The following is a 20,877-nucleotide window of genomic DNA, read 5'->3' as shown; positions in this document are numbered from 1 at the left end:
AAGACAATTTGATCCAAACACAGCGGTTACATTTCAGAGTAATTTTTAAAAGTAAGGAGTTCATAGGAATTTCAGGTTTGTTGTTGTCTAACTCTACTGTGTTGTCATGTCATTCTACAGTATTACAGTTAGTCTGCATGAGCAAACGATAAAGTTTTGCCTCATTGAAGGTGGTTTCCCAGCATACAACAGAGTGCATTTGTTTTGGTTACATGGCTGATTTCATGAACAAAAAAACTGCAGAAAAAAGCAGGTATTAAGATCTCTATCACTGCCCAGTACTTCAGATTACCAGCCCTGCATGGACAGAAAAAACAGTTGAGCCGCACATCTCTGCTTTAAAACTAGCAATAATTGTTCCTTATTTAATTTTAGTGGTCCCTCGCCACGAAGGTTAAAACTGTCTGTGTAATTCCTTTTCACTGTAACTGCGATGTGATGCCTTGTAAAAAAAAAAAGAAGAAGAAGAAGAAGAAGAAGAAGTGGTTTCCTTTAGATGAGTGCTTTGCGTAAATTAACACCTCTTTAAACAATGTGACTCTGTCAAAAGCATGGAAATAACAGGCATTTGTAAAAAGGCTTTTAAAGAGAAGCTTGTTGTTAGCACAACAGTGGTCACCCACGCCAATGAAAGTACTTCAAGACTTCTGTATATCTTATCTTTTCCTTCTAATCTCACTTTTAATTCTTTAGGTAAGCCGCTAAATGGCCTGTCCTCTGATAGCACTGGCCAATTCCTGAAGTTTCTTGTTTTTTTTTTTTTTCAGGTCCAGGACATATTTTCTATTCTTTTATTTCCAATGCAAGAGCTGTGAGCTTGATATGGCAAACCACACAGTTTGAATGGATTGATTGTGAGATATGGAAAGGGTGTGCGCAAACTGCGTCAAGACTCCTTAGCAACTGAATGTTTGTAGACACACCAGATCAAACTGTGAGCGAATGGCGAATGTCTCCTTTCATTGGACAATTTGTTATGAAATCATAAATGTGTGCATTTGTGCATGTGCATAAACATGCACGTGTGTGTTTCATGCATACAGCATGAGTGCAAACTTGGGAATACATACTTTTGTACACACAAAAATGTGCACTTTATGATATTGCACATATTTGAATCAGCTCATGACTAAAACTGCATGTATATTAGTATTTTGTTTTTAAACCTTCATGCAAAAAGAAATTTCAATGAGGATAAAATGTCTGTTTGCGTTTGGCTTGAAACACATCCATTTCATCAACAAAATTTGCATGGCAGTTTCTTCACCTAGCGTTTGACCTTTTTCTTGGCTCTAGAATAACATTTTCATGGTTGAAAGACAATGAGCTAAAAGAAGCTAACAGACTGGATGTCAAATATCAAGTGATCTTGATATGAGTGATGATTGTGCAGGTGTCTCTGCTGTACAGGTGTCACTGACCCACCTAAGTTGTCTTAGCAGTGTCAATAAACACATACGCTTGGGCTTCAGTGTCAGCTTTGTTGAGCGAACCTCTTTTTTTAATGTCACTCTGAATATGATGTCAGTTATATTGTCCTATGACACACTATGACAACTCTGCCAACTGTTTGGCAATAAGCGAGGCACATTTCACAAATAAACACCTGCTGCAGACTCATATCATTAGTAACGGCGCCTTATTAAATCATTTCCTCCTGTCAACGACGCATTCACCAGTAACATTACTTTTCTAGTTAAAATCTTTTTCCTGGTGATCTCCTTTAACAGCCGGGCAGCGTGCCAGAGCAGTACGCTGCTCGTAAAACAGTTGGTGCTGCAGAAACGTGCCTGATCATGCAGATGTGCAAAAACTGACTGATTTGAGGTCAAAAGATGGTGTGGAATGTGATGTTTGAATTGCAGATGTGTAAAAGTTCGATATAATAGAAGGCAGACATTACATACAGTGGTTGAAGTATGCTGAGATATTTAAATCCTTGCTATGTTTTGTCCCTGATGAGGCTTTTTCTGACAAACTGAACAAATACCTTTTCCTATTTGCAACAGCCAGTGTAGATCAGTAAAGCTCATGTGGCAGGTAGCTGGCTTTAGTGTCACATGACAAGCCTTTTTGATATTTAATAACCAGACGATACTCGACAAAAATACATTTCAGTGTGGATATCTGCATTTGAATTATAACTAGTTTAATTCTGATGAGTCATACTTGATATCCAAGATATCTTTCATTCCCATCAGTTCAAGATATCTACATTGTACTTTTTAGATATTTTTAATTAAGTTTTATCGAGTCAGAATGTTGTTGATTTCTTGAACTGAAATTTTGACAAGTTCAAATAACATCATAGCTATCCCAAACTCTAATTCTGCCCAAAGTCCAAATATAATTACAAATATCTTGAATTACAGTTTTGACGAGGGAAGTAATGTTACAGATAAGTATGATCGCATCAGAAGCTACAGCAAGTGGGCGACTTGCTTTCAAACAGGCTTTGGCACTGAAGTCATAACCGCATGGCATGCCGTTTCACTGCCAGCATGCCGGAAATTTTAAACCCTAGTGTTTAATTAATGAAGCTCTTACTCTTCACAAACGTCTGTCTATGAGGACTTGCTGATAAGCTCTTATCCACCTCAACAACTGCTGTTGTTTCTGCTAGCGCTGTCAGAATATCTACAATATCGTTCTGACTCATCAAAATAACTGTTGCAGATAAGTCCGTTTTGATGAGCCAAAAATAATTGTTGCAGATATCTTGAATGAAAATTCTGTCCAGTCACAAGGACTTGACATAGTAAGAAAAAAAAAATTATAAACTGCAAATATTTGACTCATGCATTTAGTGTAGTTGATGGATTGAAATAAAGCATTTAAAATGCATTTGTCAGTGCATGCGTCTGTCTCTGTAGATGCTGTGTGAGCCAGTATACAATCAAAGCACTTTTAAAAAAGTATAATTAGAAGAATGCTAATAATAATAATAAGAAGAAGAATGTACACTTCAAAAAAGTACAAAATAAGGAACAAGTGACAAGAAGACCAAAACAGTACATCAAAAACTGTCAAGTTCCAATACAAAAAAGTTAAAAACAACTTGTGTAGAAAGACTGTACAAACATCACAGAAAAATACCACTCTTTTCAGTATTCATTCATTTTGTGCCCCTTCATGGCCGCAGAAAAAAGTTGTAAACACCACACTGACAAAATTTGCAAACACTCCCTGGCATATTTACATATGCATGAGTTGCAGTAAAGTACGCATCCCTGTAAGCTATGAGAGTACTTCAAAAAGCGCTCTGCCACTCCAGATACGTTCCAGAAGAAAGACTGTTCTTGCAATATTTGTCAGCATATAGTTTCCTTTAAATACAATGCACTTGGTCCATCAATGTTCAAGCTTTGCTCACATTTCACGGAAGAAGGTCACATCTTGAGCCTCCAGATTCTCCTCAACAGCATGCATGACATCATCGTCACTCTGGAAATGGTTGGATTTCACTTTCTGAAACCGATGGAAGTGAGACAGTGTCGGGTCGGGGAGTGAGGTTCATGAAGTAACACATTTAGCTGCTTCTGAAACCTGCGCTTTGAGGACAGACGCACTTTCCCGGAGCAACAGCAGCCAGCAAAAGGCAAAAGCAAACCCATGAGAGTAACCAAAATTTAACCAAAATAGTGCATTACCAGCCTCTGAAACCAAAACAGTTTGTTGAGATATGCTAAAACACCTCCAGAGAGCTGAGGTGAAGTGTGGTCAGGTCATTATTCTCTGTAGAGTGACCACTTCGAGTGAAATTGTGATCATATCATATGATCCATTGTTAATAGACAAATATTGGTGTAAGCCACTTTCATTATATCAATAAGATAAGTGATAATGGCCTAAAGATAAATAGTTCACAGTGTTTGCAAGTCTTACAGTCTTCTAGCCGTTACGTGCACACAAGGCAGAATCACACGGTGAATCCTAAGGCTAGAAAATAGCTGTCTTTATGTTTCACTCATTTTTATTTTATAATCTGTCAGCTGTCCAGTGCTTTGCTTGTTACATCATTTACATTCATTTGCGTGTGTGTAGTGTTAAATAGTGCCACACTGAAGCCTTAGCATTCACTAAAATGTTTATCAGGTTTGCTTACTTTCAACCTTTATCATTTATTCAGTTTTATGTCATGTGGCCGGTGGATATTTTCCTTTGCAAACCAGCAGCACAGCGGTCAGACAACTGGACAAATCATCTTTAAATCATCAAAATCTCTTTAGTTACGAAATTGCAACAAATAAATATGCTGACAAGCTGAAACTAATTACATTTGTCAACAAATGTAATTTGTTTGCGCTTGTCAACAAATTACATTTGTACGACCTTGTCTGCATATTTCTTTGTGTCTATTTCTGTAACTTAACCTTTTCCAGATGCAACTTTGCATGTGTCACAAGACAAAGGAATGTGCCGGCAAAGCAAAGCTGAAACAACTGAAGCAGTAGATGTGTGATATTGATTTTGAATGCAGTAATAGATACATCCAGGAGCGTTTTTCTTAATTGCCAGTTAAAATACCACAAGAACTGGAGACACATGCCACTAATCAACAGGCTAACCAACCTGGAGATTAAAGTTTTGATAGCATCCTGCGAGCAACTGGCAACACTCAAGCTGAGACACATCTTTTGTGTGGTTGAATAAATTACTGAAATAAACAAGGGGCTATTGCCACTGAGAGGAGCTCAGATTAGAGAAGTCTATTTCAGAGAATACTAACTTTAAAACTGAAGAGGAGGGAGGAACACATCCTGTCTCAGGGTAAAAAGATCCATTATTATGGTTTTAACTGTCTCTGCAGGTGAGTAATGCTCAAGTAATACATCTTAGGAATGAATTACTGTTTTGTTCTTTAGTTGGAACTGAAACCGGAAAATCAAGTTCCAGAGCTTCACACCCTATTTTGGGGGATTCTTTAGGCAAAAATAAATAAATATAGGTCAGTGGTGTCTATCTAAAGACTTGCATCTCTTACTCACTTACTCAAAATAGTCTACATTAGTATCATGACTGATTATTGATAATCAAATATATGCGTCTTAGAACAAACTTCATAAGAGCTACAAATCTCATGCAAAAAGTAAATTTGTAGCAGTAGCAGCCATAATAAATGCAGAGGTATGTAAAGATAGAAACCAGATCACAAAAAATCTAGCAAGGGTAGGTAGTAATATTTGTTTCAGAATGTCTGAGCAGACATGGTCCTATGGTGCATTTATGTGATGTAACATACAGAGCAGACAGACTGATGTTAGACTCTATGTCTCTGACTCCCTCAGATTGCTTTCATCTTGCTAAATACTCTGAATAACATTACTGGCAGTTAAATGATCTTTCTTAAATTTAATATGTTGCAGTTTGAAGTAGGACTTACTGTACTTTCCCAAGACATATAGCCAGTGCCTATGCAATGGCACATGTATACATGTACAGACATAAAGCCCTAACTGTAAACGCGATACTGTCACATCCTCTGCTGTACTCACTGTACAGTAATGACTGCCTGTCCACACCAGACTCCAACACCATCATAAAGTTTGCTGACGACACAGCAGTGGTGGGTCTGATCCACCTGGAGGACTGGTGCAGAGACAACAGCCTCCTCCTGAACATCAGGAAGACCAAAGACCTGATTGTGGACTACAGCAAGAAGCAGCAGACGGCATACCACCCACTCAGGATCAGTGACACAGAGGTGGAGCGAGTGGAGAGCTTCAAGTACCTGGGTGTTCACATCACGCAGGACCTGACGTGGTCCAGTCACATCAACACCCTGGTGAAGAAGGCTCGGCAGCGTCTCTACCTCCTCCGACGCCTGCCAGCTGGTCACTTTGCACTTTCACCTTGTACATATACATGTATATAATGTTATTATTATTTTCTTTATTTGTTTATTCCCTTCTTGCACTTGCAGTTTGCTTTATTTATTTCTCATCTCTCTCTCTCTCTCTCTCTATAATGTATATATGTATACACACACACACACACACACACACACACACACACACACACACACACATATATATATATTTCTTGTGTGTTTTATTCCTTATTCCTATTTATGTTATTGTTTCGGTGTGGAACAGGTACACAACGCATTTCACTGCGCATTATACCATGTATAACTGTGTTTGTGACCAATAAAGGCCTTGAATCTTTGAATCCTTGAATCCTCACATGAAGTTGGTGCTCTAAACACGTTAGCAGACAGCATGGAGTTACATTATCTTTCTGAGTCTTATTTCTGTCCATCTGATGAATGTAAACCCACCAGTTTCTCTAATGTCAGCTCTGTTTTGGTCTCCACCAAGTACTGAGGGACATTTTAACTTTTTTGCTTCAGACTGCTTCACTGTGTTCACCAGCGAGTTACTAAAAATATCAGTTTGTGGATTGGCAAAGCAGGTCGTGACAGTTATTTTGTCAGAGTTGTTTTTTTTTTCTTTTTGGTTGTTGCTAAAAACCATTTGCTTGTTGTAGCTGAAAAGAACACAAATTTGAGCAAGGAGCGAAACAATGAATGAATAAGACAGAAGAAAATACTTGCGGGGAGCTACAAAGCTGAAGAAAATTCTTTGTGGGTTCTCTCATATTCCCTTTTGTTATGTTCTATTGTTAGAAAACTCTTGATTAGATTAATATCTTGGGTGCTTAAGTGACCTCAGTTTACTATTTCCAACTTGTGCAACTTACTTCCTCTGTGATAAGAGTAATATGTATTTAAATCCACTACTAAGCAACACCAGCAGGAGATAAAGAGTTTACTTTACAATTTGAAAGGGAGTAAATTTGCTTGCGAAGCTGAATTGCTTTTATGGAGGTATTTGCTGCTGTAACTTGAGGAAATGATCCTCCACTGTTTGCTCTCTGAGTTCTTGATGCTCCGAGACATCCCGTCACAAAAAAAAGTTTGGCTCACGTTGCTTGTCATTTATGATGCCAGCAGCGTTCCCACCCAGACAAATAAAATCCCTAATCTAATCACATTGATACTTCCAAGGCAGGAGGTCCTCTATTAACCAGATGGCGTATGAAAATACACGGCTGCTTCCTGTCTCAATCCACGACTGAGCAGTTTTTAAATCATCCCAAATGACTAAATGTGAAAGTCATGTTTTAAACATTTAGTATTTCATCTTATATGGCTGATTTTCAAGAATAAAATCGTATATCACTGCTGTGTCATAATGCATGTATTTGGTGAGGGGTGTGCACGGCTTGGGGCGATACAAACGGAGATTCTTAAATTAAACATTTCCCTGAGAGTCTTGTAGCAACCAGTTCTTCATTGAATATTTTATTAAAATTGGAGTTGTAAACATACTGTCGTCCTGAATAGGAATAAGATGGACTTGCACCACATGAATGAAGACAAAGAGCACAGAATTATTTACAGTATATTAGTACTACAGTGTGGTATTAGTGCAGAATATTTTCCATGACTTTAAACACTGTCTGTGTGCAACACCTGTGTCTCATTCCTTCACTTGTAGCTTTGAGCGTCAGGCCCGTTTCACTTGACAGAAATGATGGGCAGTTATCAAACAAAACAAACCTATTGACCTAAGCGCGGAGGGAGATGGGAGATATGATAGGAGGTTTGCAGAATTCACGCTCAAACGAAAGTCAATATTTGTCCTCAGCTACCCTGTCACAGAATGTCTGCACAAGCCTCATTCAAATAATCGCCTCAGTGCTTGCTGAAGCCACCCACTCATAAAAACACACACTGACTGTCTCACAAAAACACCCAGGTACAGGGCACCTGTACAGGCTCATCCTGTATTCTGGTGATGTAAAGTTAAGATAGGTGAAATATGATCTAATGTCATTTTAGTCTGTTGAAAAATTGCCAAAGACGGAAGTTTTCCCTGGGACACAGGTGACAGATAACTGATTTGCATATGTGACACTGCAGAATTTAATCGGAAATATGTAAGAGCCAAATCATACCATCACTGAACAAACAGGGGAATTTGAATCTTCAGACACATCAGTGGAAATGGTTGTTTATTTTCTGAACTGTATAAGAATGCCACATCGATATCTGATGCTATTTGGTAGCACTGAATATCTGCATGTGTGTCTGTACATTTTGTCTTTCCAAGACAAGCGCAAGACATTTCAATTCATCTTTTTTATTAATTCGTGCATGCTTGTTTGTGTATAAGGCGGTTGATTTATAATTCAACTCTCCTACAAGTGTGTAAAGCAATTCCGATGGCTTTTTTGTGTATTGTGTTTTACAGATAAACTTTGTCTTTAGATATAAATTAATCAGCTTGTTTTGGAATTATGGTTTAGCTCCTTTTCTTTATCCTTGCAAACTAACATTGCATAGATGGCTAAGTCTGTCTGTTAGTCCACCAGACTGGTCCAGACTGAAATATTGTACGTATCATCATGAAGGTCCCCCTGAGGATGAATCCTATAACAAATGTGCTGATCTCCTGATCTTTCATTTAGCATTCACATTTATGATATTTAGAGAAATGTGTAAAATAAAATTTCATGTGTTGCCAAAATCTAGAAACAAGGAAAAGTTGCCTGTCAAATGAAATCTCATAGATACATTTTGGCCTTACAGTTCCATTTGGGTATGCCAGCTAACGTTACATTTTTCTTGATTGGTTTTTGATGTTTTTAGGCTTTTGCATCGATTTCTCGTATTTATTTTGTAGCATTTTTTAGAATGTCCATCTAATAGCTGTCAAAAATGTGAATTTTAATTCGAATTAAGGTTTGATGAGATGGCAGCCTGTTGGTGGGGCAATAGGACAATATGGGATGCTCTCTGGAGACCATGAACTAGACTAGACTCCATGTCACTCAGTAAAATAGTTATTTAGATAATACAGTCTGGACTGAAATGGGGACGTGACCAGTCTACAGAATTAAAACTGCAGGACTGATTTCCATAAGGTGTCTAAGGTCTCTGAATGGCTTCCATTCTGTGTCTAGTAGACACACTCAGCATGTTACACCTGCAGGCCTTAACGTCTCCTGCTATTAATTTTCTTACTGATAGGTGTCATTTAAAGACCCCCCTTAACATGCCTGTACAGTGTTTGTATGTGCTGTAAGATACATTATGAGCCCAAAAAAAGGCAGTTGACACCATAGCTGAGCATTTCTACCTTGAGATTTAAGTGCACAGACGAGTCTCAGAATTAACAAATATGCAAAAATATGTAACAAAGACAATGAACCAATTCTGTCAGCTTGTAGGGCGGGGCTTTCCCTGTCGTTACTCTTCTTCAGAAACATTTTTTAGTACGGACAAATTTGGCTAAATCACTTCAATATTACAACTTGCCATTGTGTAGCATACAGTGGTTTTGCAGTGAGCTGGTGTGCTCTGGTTGCAGCGAATGGAGAGAGGTGTGGAGTGAGAGACCTGTGCGCTCTAGGAGGACATAGTGTAGAGTCACATTTAAGCATTATTTTCATTAAAAAAAAATAATAATAATAAAATAAAAAATCCTTCTAAATATTTGAGACAAATAAATGAGTTATTAGTGGTTTAATGAATGACCAGAGAGGGGGGTTAACATTAAAATGGTTTAGGATATGGACAGACACAGATGCCAAAAGGATTCAAGAGACTTCATTCAAACTTTCTAGCTCACAGTCACATGTTATAAAAGACAGAACTTTGCCTGCAGGTCACAGGATCATGTAAGTCAGCTTTGCAGACTCGGAGGGGAACCGAAGCCAGGACAAGCAGAGTCCACTTGGGAATTCCCTTATCACACCTATCAGAGCTTCAAAGGATCGTAATACAAAGAAACTTTTGGGGGAAGACGAAGAAAACATTCAACCACGTGGACCTTAACAGATGGCCGGGTGTAATGCATTGCTCATGTAAGACACCCCGTGATGCACTGGATGTGACACATTTTCATTTCCAACAAGCTTACCTTTGTATAATTACAAATAGACTGAACAAAAATATAAACGGCCCATGTCAAATATAAGAGTTTTATGAATTTTTGGGTTACGCAATATATCGAGAAACTCAAAATATATTTTCAGTAATTGCTGATCTTCATATCGGCATTGATAACATTGTGGTATGGCCATTTGTAGCGGATTGACAGTCCTTTGAACATGATGGCCTGTGGAATGTTATTCCATTCCTCCTGGAGTGCCACATGGAGCGGACCCACATTGCCTGGAACTGGAACACGGTCCCAGACACGCCTATCCAAAACATCCCAAAGATGCTCTATTGGGAACATGTCTCCAGCATGCCAAGGGCCATCGGACATGTGCATTCGTCCATGTGAGTCGGTTCCTACGCCAGACAGCAGTGAGATCCAGACCACGCTGAGGGCACCGAGCATGCAAGTTGGCTCTCATAGGCGGTTACGGACAGTCTGAGGTGTGATGCGTCTGTTGTGCAGACCAATAGTCTCATCAGTTGTGTCTGTCGCTGGTCTTAGCCGATCCCGCAGATGGACGAGCCAGATGTGGCGATCTTGTGCTGGAGTGGTCACACGTGGCCGACGAGGATGAGGTCGATTTGTAGTAGTGCCAGTCTGTTGGAAACGAACTCTTAAACAGCCTGTGGCCCGATAATGGACATTGAGCCGTGCAGCTACTGCTCTGGTGGACATCCATGCATCCAACATGCCAATGGCACGCTCCCACATAACTTGCGACATCTGAGGCATTATGACTTGTGACAAAATCTGACATTTTGGGGTGGCCTTTATTGTCCCCAGTCCAAGGACTGTCCAGTGTTGCTCATTTTGTCTGATCACCCACTGGACATGCCCCACCCATGCACTGAGTAAAAAACAACTCACTGAGTGATGCTCACTGACAGCAAGTTGGATTAAAAATTATACACAAATCAAGAGAAATATTACTTTTGTACAATAAAATGTCAGCAAATGCTCATTTACAGTTAACTCCACATGGCAACAATATTTGACATGGGGCATTTATATTTTTTGTTCAGTGTACATATAGTTCTATAGTAACATTGTTAATTTCAGAACAGAACAGAACTCTTGACCCCCCCCCGTGACATAGGGGTGTCATACCTAACAGCCCCTCTGGGAGGGGAGCCCTTTGGGATTGGCCGGTTATTTTTCTATTAAAGGCCTCTTCACCCGAAAAGCAGCGGCATTCTCTAACTGCAGTAGAACTGCTCAGTTTGGTCTTCCATGTTCTGAACTTCAACTGCCACACCCTGATCTCCCGCTCTGGAGCTGAAGACCTCGTCTCTCCATCAGACATCAGACGTCACTGCATCTGCATCCAAATCCAAGGACGATGCAAGTATTGAGCTTTCATCTCTAAACGGGTGTTTCATGATTACAATTGGCCTTTTGACCAATATTCCAAATTTAACAGATTATCTGCTGCTTTGGGAGAACAGACTTTTAAGTCTCCAAGCCACCAATCTGCTCCACATTCGGTTTTTCACACTCATATTCCCAACCAGCATTTTCATTGTCATTGTTTGTGTTTTATAGTTCATGTTTGTTGTTATTTGTTTGTTTAGTTAGTAATAAATGCTTCGTGCCTATACAATTGTTTCCGGTGTTTTCTATATCTGACTTTCACTTTACGTATGCGATCTTTATGGTTACCTGAGCTCTAAGTTAATTCCCTTAACATTATAAACACTCTTGATTGATCACCAAGAGTAAACAATTTATTAGAATTATCGTGCTGGCTCTGAGATTATATCGGTGGACGATTAATTTAAAGGTTGGTTTTAATAATTTTAATTAATGCAATTCCTTGCTTTGGTGTGGAGATAAGTATATCTTATTTTCTACCCTAAAGAAGTGTAGAATAGAACAATAAGCTGGTGGTTGGTTCTCTTAAAAAAAAAAGACAACTTAGTCACTGTTTCAGTGTTAATTTAATCATACAAATGCTTAATTATAGATACAGGGGAAAAAAGGCTGTATTTTGACAATTTCTCTTCAGATAAATGTGCTATCTTAGGACTATGTAAACTTTCATCCCATCCACTCACCATGCCACCCATCTCAAGTCCACACATAGTCATAAACTAAAACTAGAGAATGAATCCAGCAAATTTCAGACCTCCTCACCATCTGTCTCTCACACTCACAAACACACACACACACAAGCAACCCCACAAGAAGGAAGCGCACGCACACAAAAAGGAAGAAAAAAAAAAAACAAAAAAACAACTGACGTGACTAACAGATCCAACAGTGTATACTGTTCGGGAGGAGGACGCTCAGATGATTCTTCAATACAGAAACAGAAGAGCTGCAACACAGAATGCTGGTGAATTTTACAAATGGGTACATGGTAAAATAGAGGCAACAAACTTGAATATTTTGAGCGACATTCAGATGTTCATAACAACAACTTGGAGAAAGTTTGATTAATTAAAGTATCAAAAAATTACAAAAAAAAAAATCAGTTTGAATTCCTCAGAAAAAAACTGTACCACTATCACAGAGTTCTATCGACAACTTTTTCCATTTTATTTTTAAGCCAAAAATACATGAAAGCATAGTGAACGAAGCTGAAGTAAAAACTCAGGGATAACAGCAGTGAAGTTCTTCTGTGTGATCAAAGTAACGTAAATTTTGAACATCAGACATTGGTGCAGTGATGAAACTGGTGAAAACGTGTACTTTGGGAACAAAACTTGAAGCTGCGACGAAACAAATACAGAATCTTCTGGAAAATGCTGGTGTCATAATCCACAATAAGCCAAAATCTCTTCTTTTTCCCCTCGTCAGAGGTGGCGGGCAGCACTGTGCAAATAGCAGTAACAGAACACCGGTGCTAATAAGGCTGATGCAAACCATTCAATTTTAGATTTAGAGCATCTACCAGGCTCAGACTTCAACTCGTGACTTTTTTTGTTTTTACAGTGTAGCATGGTGTCAAGTAAAGTTGGCCAACTGATTTTTAGCACCACCTGCTGGCTACAAATGGGATTTTTTGAATCTGCAGTGCACATAAAGACGGCAAATAAATAACAACAGGGTAATTATTGAATCAGTTCATCCAAGCGTAGAAGAATCACTCAAAAAAATACTTCTGAGGTACATGCCTTTTAAAGCTCTCTCAATATTGATGTGTACGTGTCAAGTCATCCTTTGCCCAAGTAGTATACACCATTTTATGTCAGTTAATTCCAAAGAGAAACCATTAACATACATGCACACCTAACAGGCACGCGCGCACACACACACACATACATATATATATTTAGTACACATACTGTAGACATGGACTCAGAAACTACAGTCACTCACCAGGCAAAATAGATTTAAATGGCTTTTTCAACCCTTCCTCACACCTCACTTTCTCAAACTCACACGCATCCTTTTTGCGCTTCAGCATCTATTTAAAGCGAAAACCCACCCTAAAAAAAAAGCACACACACCTTGTCCCATGCAGTCTGAATCGGGCACCTGCAGACTGTGTGGCTTGATGACAGCACAGATTAGTGTCTTGGCTCTCTGGGTTTTGTCTTTGGGAGAAAAACGGGGCTCCTACACAAGGATCACAATATTTTCTACGCTAAGGCGCAGGAATTCTTGCCTCATCTTCGAATATCTTGGTGCTCAACATCATTTATCTGATTAGTCTTAAAATGTATGGACGCAAAAATTGTGGATTCCTAAGTGTAATGTAGTTTTGTGACAAAATTTGAATGGTGCAGTGGTTAACAGTTCAATGTGTTATCTGACCATGTTCAGACACCTGGGCTCCAGAAAAGTCCAAAACTGCTCAGATTAAGTCTGAAATTATGAACACCGGTAACTTTAGAGTTAAACATGAAATACAGCAGATATTGATGAAAATTTCCAAATCGTCTCAGCCAAAAGAACTCTATTATTCTTAAGTACAAAAATAGAGAGAGGAACAGACCGTCTCAAATTATGTTTGAGATTGCACCCAATTTTATGCTAACAACTGCGAATAAAGAGACAAAATGAAGACAATTAAATCTGTTATACCAGAATGGAAAAACAGCCAAAGCAAAACTCCCGCAACAACTGCTCCTGTTGCTTAAACACAACACATCAGTCAATGCAACGCTCATGTCATATTTTCTGAATTCCCAATTTTCAACTTGTAAACCTCATTACAAGCCAAAATTCCAAGTACAAAGTTTAGACTTTTCTGAGAGCTCCAATATTTCTCACACAGCATTTGATTACAGAAATGTCTGAAAATAAACAAATGTGGATGCCTCACTTCAGCCAAATCAGACATTCAAAGTGAGTCACATTTAATGGATGCAGTGCCGTACTATAAACATGACGTGGTCAAATCATCCATTTCTACTCGGCCACTGATGTGAACAAGATGTGTACTGAGCAATCTTTCCCATAATCCACCCTCCATCACATTTGTGAACACAAGTCAAAGGCAGGTTTGTCCGACAACAATTTAGCAATTGTCTTTCATGACTATGAAACTCTGGAATTTATCTATGAAGAGTAGTCTGGTTTAACAGGTCATACTTGTTGTCATACTAGCTGTTGACCATCTCATTATTCACCAGGCTGGTGGTGAAACTAATAAGGCTGTTACATAAAAGAGCCTGGAGTTTTTCCACATACCTTAAAAAAACCCAAAACAAAACAAAAAAAAACTGTTTGGCTTGTTGAATTAAAAAAAACAAATAAAAAAAAACACTTCAGTTCAATTTTTCTGACTTTGATAAAACACTTCTCAAGGCCTCAAAAACGATCAATAACCACCATTCATTTTTGTACTATTCTGTGATTTTTAAAATATTCCAGACCTTGGTAGGAACCCCAAAGAGAGAAAGTATTCAATTGCCCATGGGATAAGCAAATAGTATGCATATTGTTTAGGGTGACTTTCCCTTTAATTAGGCGTGTTTTACAGTGGAAATAAAAATAGTCGTGTGTATCTGTTTTAAGGGTTTATAGCACTCCTAAATGAAGCATTCACACATGCGAATCCGGGTGTTGATGTCAGGTGGGATGGTTCACTGTAGCAGATGTAATCCATCACCTCACTGTCGTTTGTGTTTCTTGTGAAAAGGGCCATGGGTTTTTTTTTTGGGGAGAGGGTTGTCATGAGTCAGTATAAAACAACTGTCCCCCCCCCCCAGACTCCTCTGCATTTAAGGACTCCCAGGGTGTTCAGCTCATCATTCACCATGGGGGGGTCTTTGTCTTTCTAGCTCTGTCCAAATGGATAGGGTCCATGAATACCCTGGAGGAAAATGAAAGACATATTGTGAGTTTGTAGTTTGTCAAGGGTTTTTTTTCCCCACCATTGACAATACATGTAAAAAAAATAAAAATAAAAAATCAAAATGTGGCATGTATACTTGAGCAGCATACCTTTAGTTTCAGGGCAGCAACAAAACCTGCAGACCTTGTAGGAAGCCATTCAGTCAATGTGCTTTCAAATTAATGGTTCATTTAAATGTACCTGAGTGGCAAACAAAGCCAAATGCTTCTCAACAGTCCAGTTTAACCACCCCATAGACCTTCTGAGGTCAAACTGTGAATAAAGACTCTACAGCTATCATCGGTATGAGATTATACTAAATGAAGAGTTCATTTGCAAAAACAGGTATCTCCGTCTTCACAACCTTTAAAAAACCCACTTTTCCGTCAGCTACCTGAGACAATATCAAACTTAAGTTATCTCTATGTTTGTCATGTCATTCCTACTGAGTCAAATCCGTCATCTTCAGTTTGATATTTTCTCAAGCAAACAACAAAAAAAAATTCTGAAAATCTACAAAAATGGTGTTTATCTGTCTTTGCAAATTAACTCTTCAAAAATAATGTGGATCTGAGATTCAAGTGATGGAATCGTGTGGGCAAGTTACTACTACATGACAGATAAATTCAATAACTTTTCTTCAACAAAGATCATAAACTTAGTTTAAAGAAGCTGTTGGTAGAACTTTTCACACATCCATCCATCATCTATACACTGCTTAATCCTCACTAGGGTCGTGGGGGGGGGCTGGAGTCTATCCCAGCTGACTCAGGGTGAAGGCAGGGGACACCCTGGACAGGTCACCAGTCTATCACAGGGCTACACTTAGAGACAGACAACCAAGCACAGTCACATTCACACCTACAGACAATTTAGAATCACCAATTAACCTCAATGTGTTTTTGGATTTGTGGGAGGAAGCCAGAGAACCCGGAGAGAACCCACACTGCATGGGGAGAACATGCAAATTCCACACAGAAAGATCCTGGGTGTCCTCACTGGGACGTGAACCGGCGACCTTCTAGCGAGGCAACAGTGCGAACCAGCAAACCACCTTGCAGCCCACTTTTCACACGTATCATAAAGAATTAGCAATTAGCTAAATAGAAGCAATACTCCCATGATGGTCACAGCACATACCATCTGTGATACTGATCGTATCAAGACTTTTAGCCGCACTAACAGGTTCATTGAAATGTAATATAACTACACACTCAAAACAAAAGTAACAAATTCACAAGAAATGAGGAAATGACTTTGCTCTTCTTCTTCTTATGACTATTGTGGGAAAATACGCAACAATTGTCCTATTGTTCGTGCCAAAAGAAAGGCCCTACATTTTTCTAAATCTAAAGCCACTTTCAGACATGCACTCCTTTCTGTCAATTTGATGGCAACTACATGTCTTCTTCATGTCTGAAAGAGCACCCTGGTCATATACAATCTTACTGCATGGAACCAGCAACATTTAGATATGACTTTCAACACAGCAAAAGTCTGAACACCATGCTGCATGCTGTCGCACTATTGGACAGACGCGTAGGTTTAATGAGCAGCGTAGTACCAGAGGAACAAAGAGAAAGTCACTCAAGTGAATTTGAATGTGTTTGTGGTAGCATTATTACAATTAACATTATGGAGAGATTGTTCAGTAGTGAGCTTGTTTGATAATACTGACTTTGTTTGGACAATAATTCAGGTTCAGAGTTTTGTTTATTAGTAGCTAAACTTCAATGAAGTGGTCAGTCTCACACATATGGCAAATATCGTGTTTATCATGGTTCTCTCCATGGGTGTGGTGGATGTGTCTGAAAGAAGGCACGAGGAACATGAACTTAGAAGTGCCCTATGCCTGGATGACATAATGCCATTACTTTAACAGACTGATGCAGCCAGTAATGTTATATATCCCATGCCTGAAAAGGACTTAAAACTGAGCCTAGAAGCCATACTTAGCTCCTCAAATGGAGTAATGTTCCAAGGTTGGTGAAGGTTTCATGAAAACTGTATATTACATACTTACATATACCTACAGTATGGGGTGAATGTACTGATGTAGGTTCAAAGCTGAGCATACATTTGTAATGTTACAAATTCATGTTTTTACGTATGCATACCTGGCCATAAGTCACCACGGAAAGATTGGTTTGGAGACCGTTTGACGCCCTATTTACAGCATTATGAGACAGTCCATTCTGATCTTGCTGGATTGGCTCTTGTGTGCGTTCCCAGGCTCCACCAGGATCTCTGAAGCTGTTGTCAGAGGCATCATGCTTGTTCTTCTGTGGCGAGGCAAAGGGGTTGAAGTCTCCTTGGACATTGCGCTGGGGTTGGGTGTTGAATTCTGTCTCGAAGGACGACAGCTGCTGGGTCACGCCGAGGAGACCTCCAACTTCTACACTAAGAATCACCCAGATTACATCTGTGGAATAAAGATACATGCACAAATGTGGGATGACTATACATGACTGTTCTCTATGTTATACAGCTTGAAACTGAAAATTTTTGATTTGGTGGGTCAGACAAAGCAACCTTAGGCTTACAGAAACTTCATTGAAATATATAACACACACATAAAAGTCAGTTGTAAGCCTAACAAATTGACTTGTTATACATTAATCATATCATGTTGTTTTCTTACCTCCATAGAATAATCCGGTGGCTGTACACATCCTCCACTGGCCCTGGTACATGCCAGGATTTGTGGGACTTCGCATCTGCACACTGACATCTGATATTTCCTGGGGATCTAGAGACTTCACCATTACTGTGTTTACATGCCCAAACTGATCCCCACCAATGTACTTGAGACAAACCCCAGGTGGCCACGACTCGGCACCTACAAAACACAAAAACGAATTCAGTCCCAGTTCAACCACAAAACCAGGACAGTGACTTGATGCCTGTTACATACAGATTGAGAAAGGCCACTTATATAAGCCATGAGTTTAAGTGTAGACATGCACCTGTGTTTTGTATCCTCCAGGTCTTTGTAAAAGGTGTATCTGGAGGGACAGACTCTCCTTCCCCAATTGTCACATCTTCAACAAAGGACATGGATGGCGTGTTGACACTGGGACTTTCAAAGTCATAATATGCACCAATAGCAGCTTGCAGATTCCTGTTCCAACATAAAACAAAAGGCATGGTATTGTTAAGGGTTAACATTACCTGAATATCCCTGGTCATGAAACTAATGCCAAGGGAACAGTATGTCCAAGCCTTTGTGTTTTTATTTTGTAAAGACTGTCCTGCCTTTACAATTATGTTTCAAAATATAAATAACAGATATTTGCCCGGACAGGGAGCTTGAACTCTGGTCTCTCCTCACAAGCTATTTGCCTATTTCATCATATATACAGTCCACGCTTCTAAAATTTCCAGTTAGGCTGCTACTGTTGCCAAGCAGTTTATTTTACTTTTGGTTCCTTGCTATTTGAGCACCTTGTTAGCTGGAGAAGTGGTGACAGCACACCCCAACCTACTATTCTGACACTGACTGAAAATCCATCTTTTAAAAGGCTCACATAAATTAGATACAATCACATAGGTACAATCTGTCAGCAGAGCATCTAAAGAAAAATCCTGAAACTATTCAACAGAGTGAAGAACGGAGCAAACTTCTGTAACAAGAAAACAACATGTACATACAAGTTTAATTGACAGTTTTTTGATTTATATGTGACGCACATTATTTTAACACCAAAGAGCTTAACCCACTGATCAACACCAAAAAAAAAAATCTAACAAAACAGACAATCAATTAAATCCTTACGTAATAGGCCTGCATGATGTGAGGAAAATCCACAGTGGATGATAACATTGTTCAGCACTGCAATGATATAACCTCTGATAAATGAACACATAAGTGTACGTTAGCTGTACAGTTCCTATATCTATCCTTATATGTACGCTGCTAACGTTAACACAAACAGTGAATAGCTTGTGCATATTAAATAAACAAACACATTATTTCGAACTTACTTTCCTTGAACAAATTGCACATGAATACCCAACCAATTAAACAAAACAGAATTTTAAATAAAACTTCAAGACTACAAGAAATTAAAGTTGTATTTTTGCTGGTCCCTTTAAAATACTTTCCAAAAACCATCTGTTGACGCTTTCCTTGCTCATCCTCGCTGTACTCACAGTTGCCACTAAATTGACCCCAATTAATCCGAAGGTAGCAGACGACCACCTGGGACTTCATCTGATTGGCCAAATGGTGTGAATGCATGGCACGTGTAAATAAAATTACTCTTCTGCCTCATGTCAGGCAGTCTATTGCGACATGTTTATTGTGAATGCTCATATTACCATGAAGATAAAAATACTTTTGTTTCTGTGCATTTGCCAGCACTATTACATAACTTGGGAAACAAAAATGCTCCCAATTTTCATTATGTGGAGCTTCTGAAATGTATTATAATGCTGATTTTGTTAGACTTCTAAGAGACTAAAAAATATTTAACTTTAGAGTGCTGGACAAAGCATTTAAATGATCATCATGGGCTCTGGCAATTTGTCATTACCATTTTTTGAATAAACTTGTAAAATGAAATTGTTTTTCTCAAGGGAATAAGGGCAGACAGGTTATTTTGCAGCAAATATCAGGTATTTAAAGAGCTACAAAAAATAATGTGTACTTTCTCACCTGTGCAATCCCACAATTTCCAAAAAGTAAGGAAGCAAAGGGTTTCAGACAAAAAGGGAAAACTATGCTTTCCACATCTGTGCGCAGAGAAATGTGAACTTTGAAAGCAGACTGCTGATTCAGATGCAGTTCTGTTCATACTATAGACGGTTGTGCTAACAGTTGTACTGCCCCTCATATCGACCGCAAGAAACATGCAGCAATTTCTGAAGGATATATCAGCTACTCACAGATTGTGGCACCATGTCAGTGATTATTCCTGAGGTGTGTCGAACACAGTAGATGGACATAGTACAGAATGCCTGAAGTATTTCAGACTTCCCATTGTGTTTGGGCTGTTTCAATAGAAAGCATGTACAAATCCAAGCTTCCCCCAAGTCCTACAGTGACTACCTCCATTACAACTGTTTTAGTTACGAATGACAAAAGTGTGGATACCAGAGAATTTCCTCATACAGTCTCTCCTACAAACAAGGATTTGCTTTGACCACCATTTATTTCCCTTGCACATGCGCAGTCGGGCGCTTATGGTGCAGACAGCCTGTCACAAATTGTGGGCTGCATGCAGACATTCACAAACGGGTCCCTTAAGGATCTGGATGGATGACAAAATTTATGTCACACGTACCCTTGCAGATGCAGAAAACATGAATGGGCCGTAAAACAACAGCAATCTCCATCAATAATTGACACTTCGACAATACAAATAAGAAAATTGCTCAGAAGAATATTCAACAGCTTTGTTTAAAGGCATCAGACGCAAACAGCCACAAAAAAGCACATTTCAGTTGCATGAATTCTAAGCATGCTTCCCCTCTGAGTCATTACAGCCCATCATATCCCTTGATATTGAAGCCCCTTCCCCTATAATATACATATATAATATAATATACATGCAGAACCTCACTGTGCTCCACACCAGACTGGAAATCCTGGTTTAAGCTTACTGACATTTATAATTTGTAGTGTGGGTCTGGTAAAAT

General features: G+C 39.1%; 1 protein-coding gene across 1 annotated transcript in view; it reads right to left on the bottom strand.

Moving 5' to 3' along the window:
- Positions 1–11,871: 11,871 nt before the first annotated feature.
- ilrun (inflammation and lipid regulator with UBA-like and NBR1-like domains) overlaps positions 11,872–20,877 on the bottom strand; it is an 11,190-nt gene continuing 2,184 nt past the window's right edge. Inside the window, exons 2-5 of the mRNA XM_008279594.1 lie at positions 18,204–18,358; positions 17,879–18,076; positions 17,355–17,659; positions 11,872–15,216 (exon numbers count right to left, since the gene is read on the bottom strand). Coding sequence (XP_008277816.1) covers positions 15,181–15,216; positions 17,355–17,659; positions 17,879–18,076; positions 18,204–18,358 — 694 coding nt within the window. The 3' untranslated portion in view covers positions 11,872–15,180. The remainder of the gene's footprint in view (positions 15,217–17,354; positions 17,660–17,878; positions 18,077–18,203; positions 18,359–20,877) is intronic.

This window comes from Stegastes partitus, unplaced genomic scaffold (assembly GCF_000690725.1).
Source record: "Stegastes partitus isolate 25-593 unplaced genomic scaffold, Stegastes_partitus-1.0.2 Scaffold5, whole genome shotgun sequence".
NCBI lineage: Eukaryota > Metazoa > Chordata > Actinopteri > Pomacentridae > Stegastes > Stegastes partitus.
This window is presented reverse-complemented; position numbering and strand designations above follow the sequence as displayed.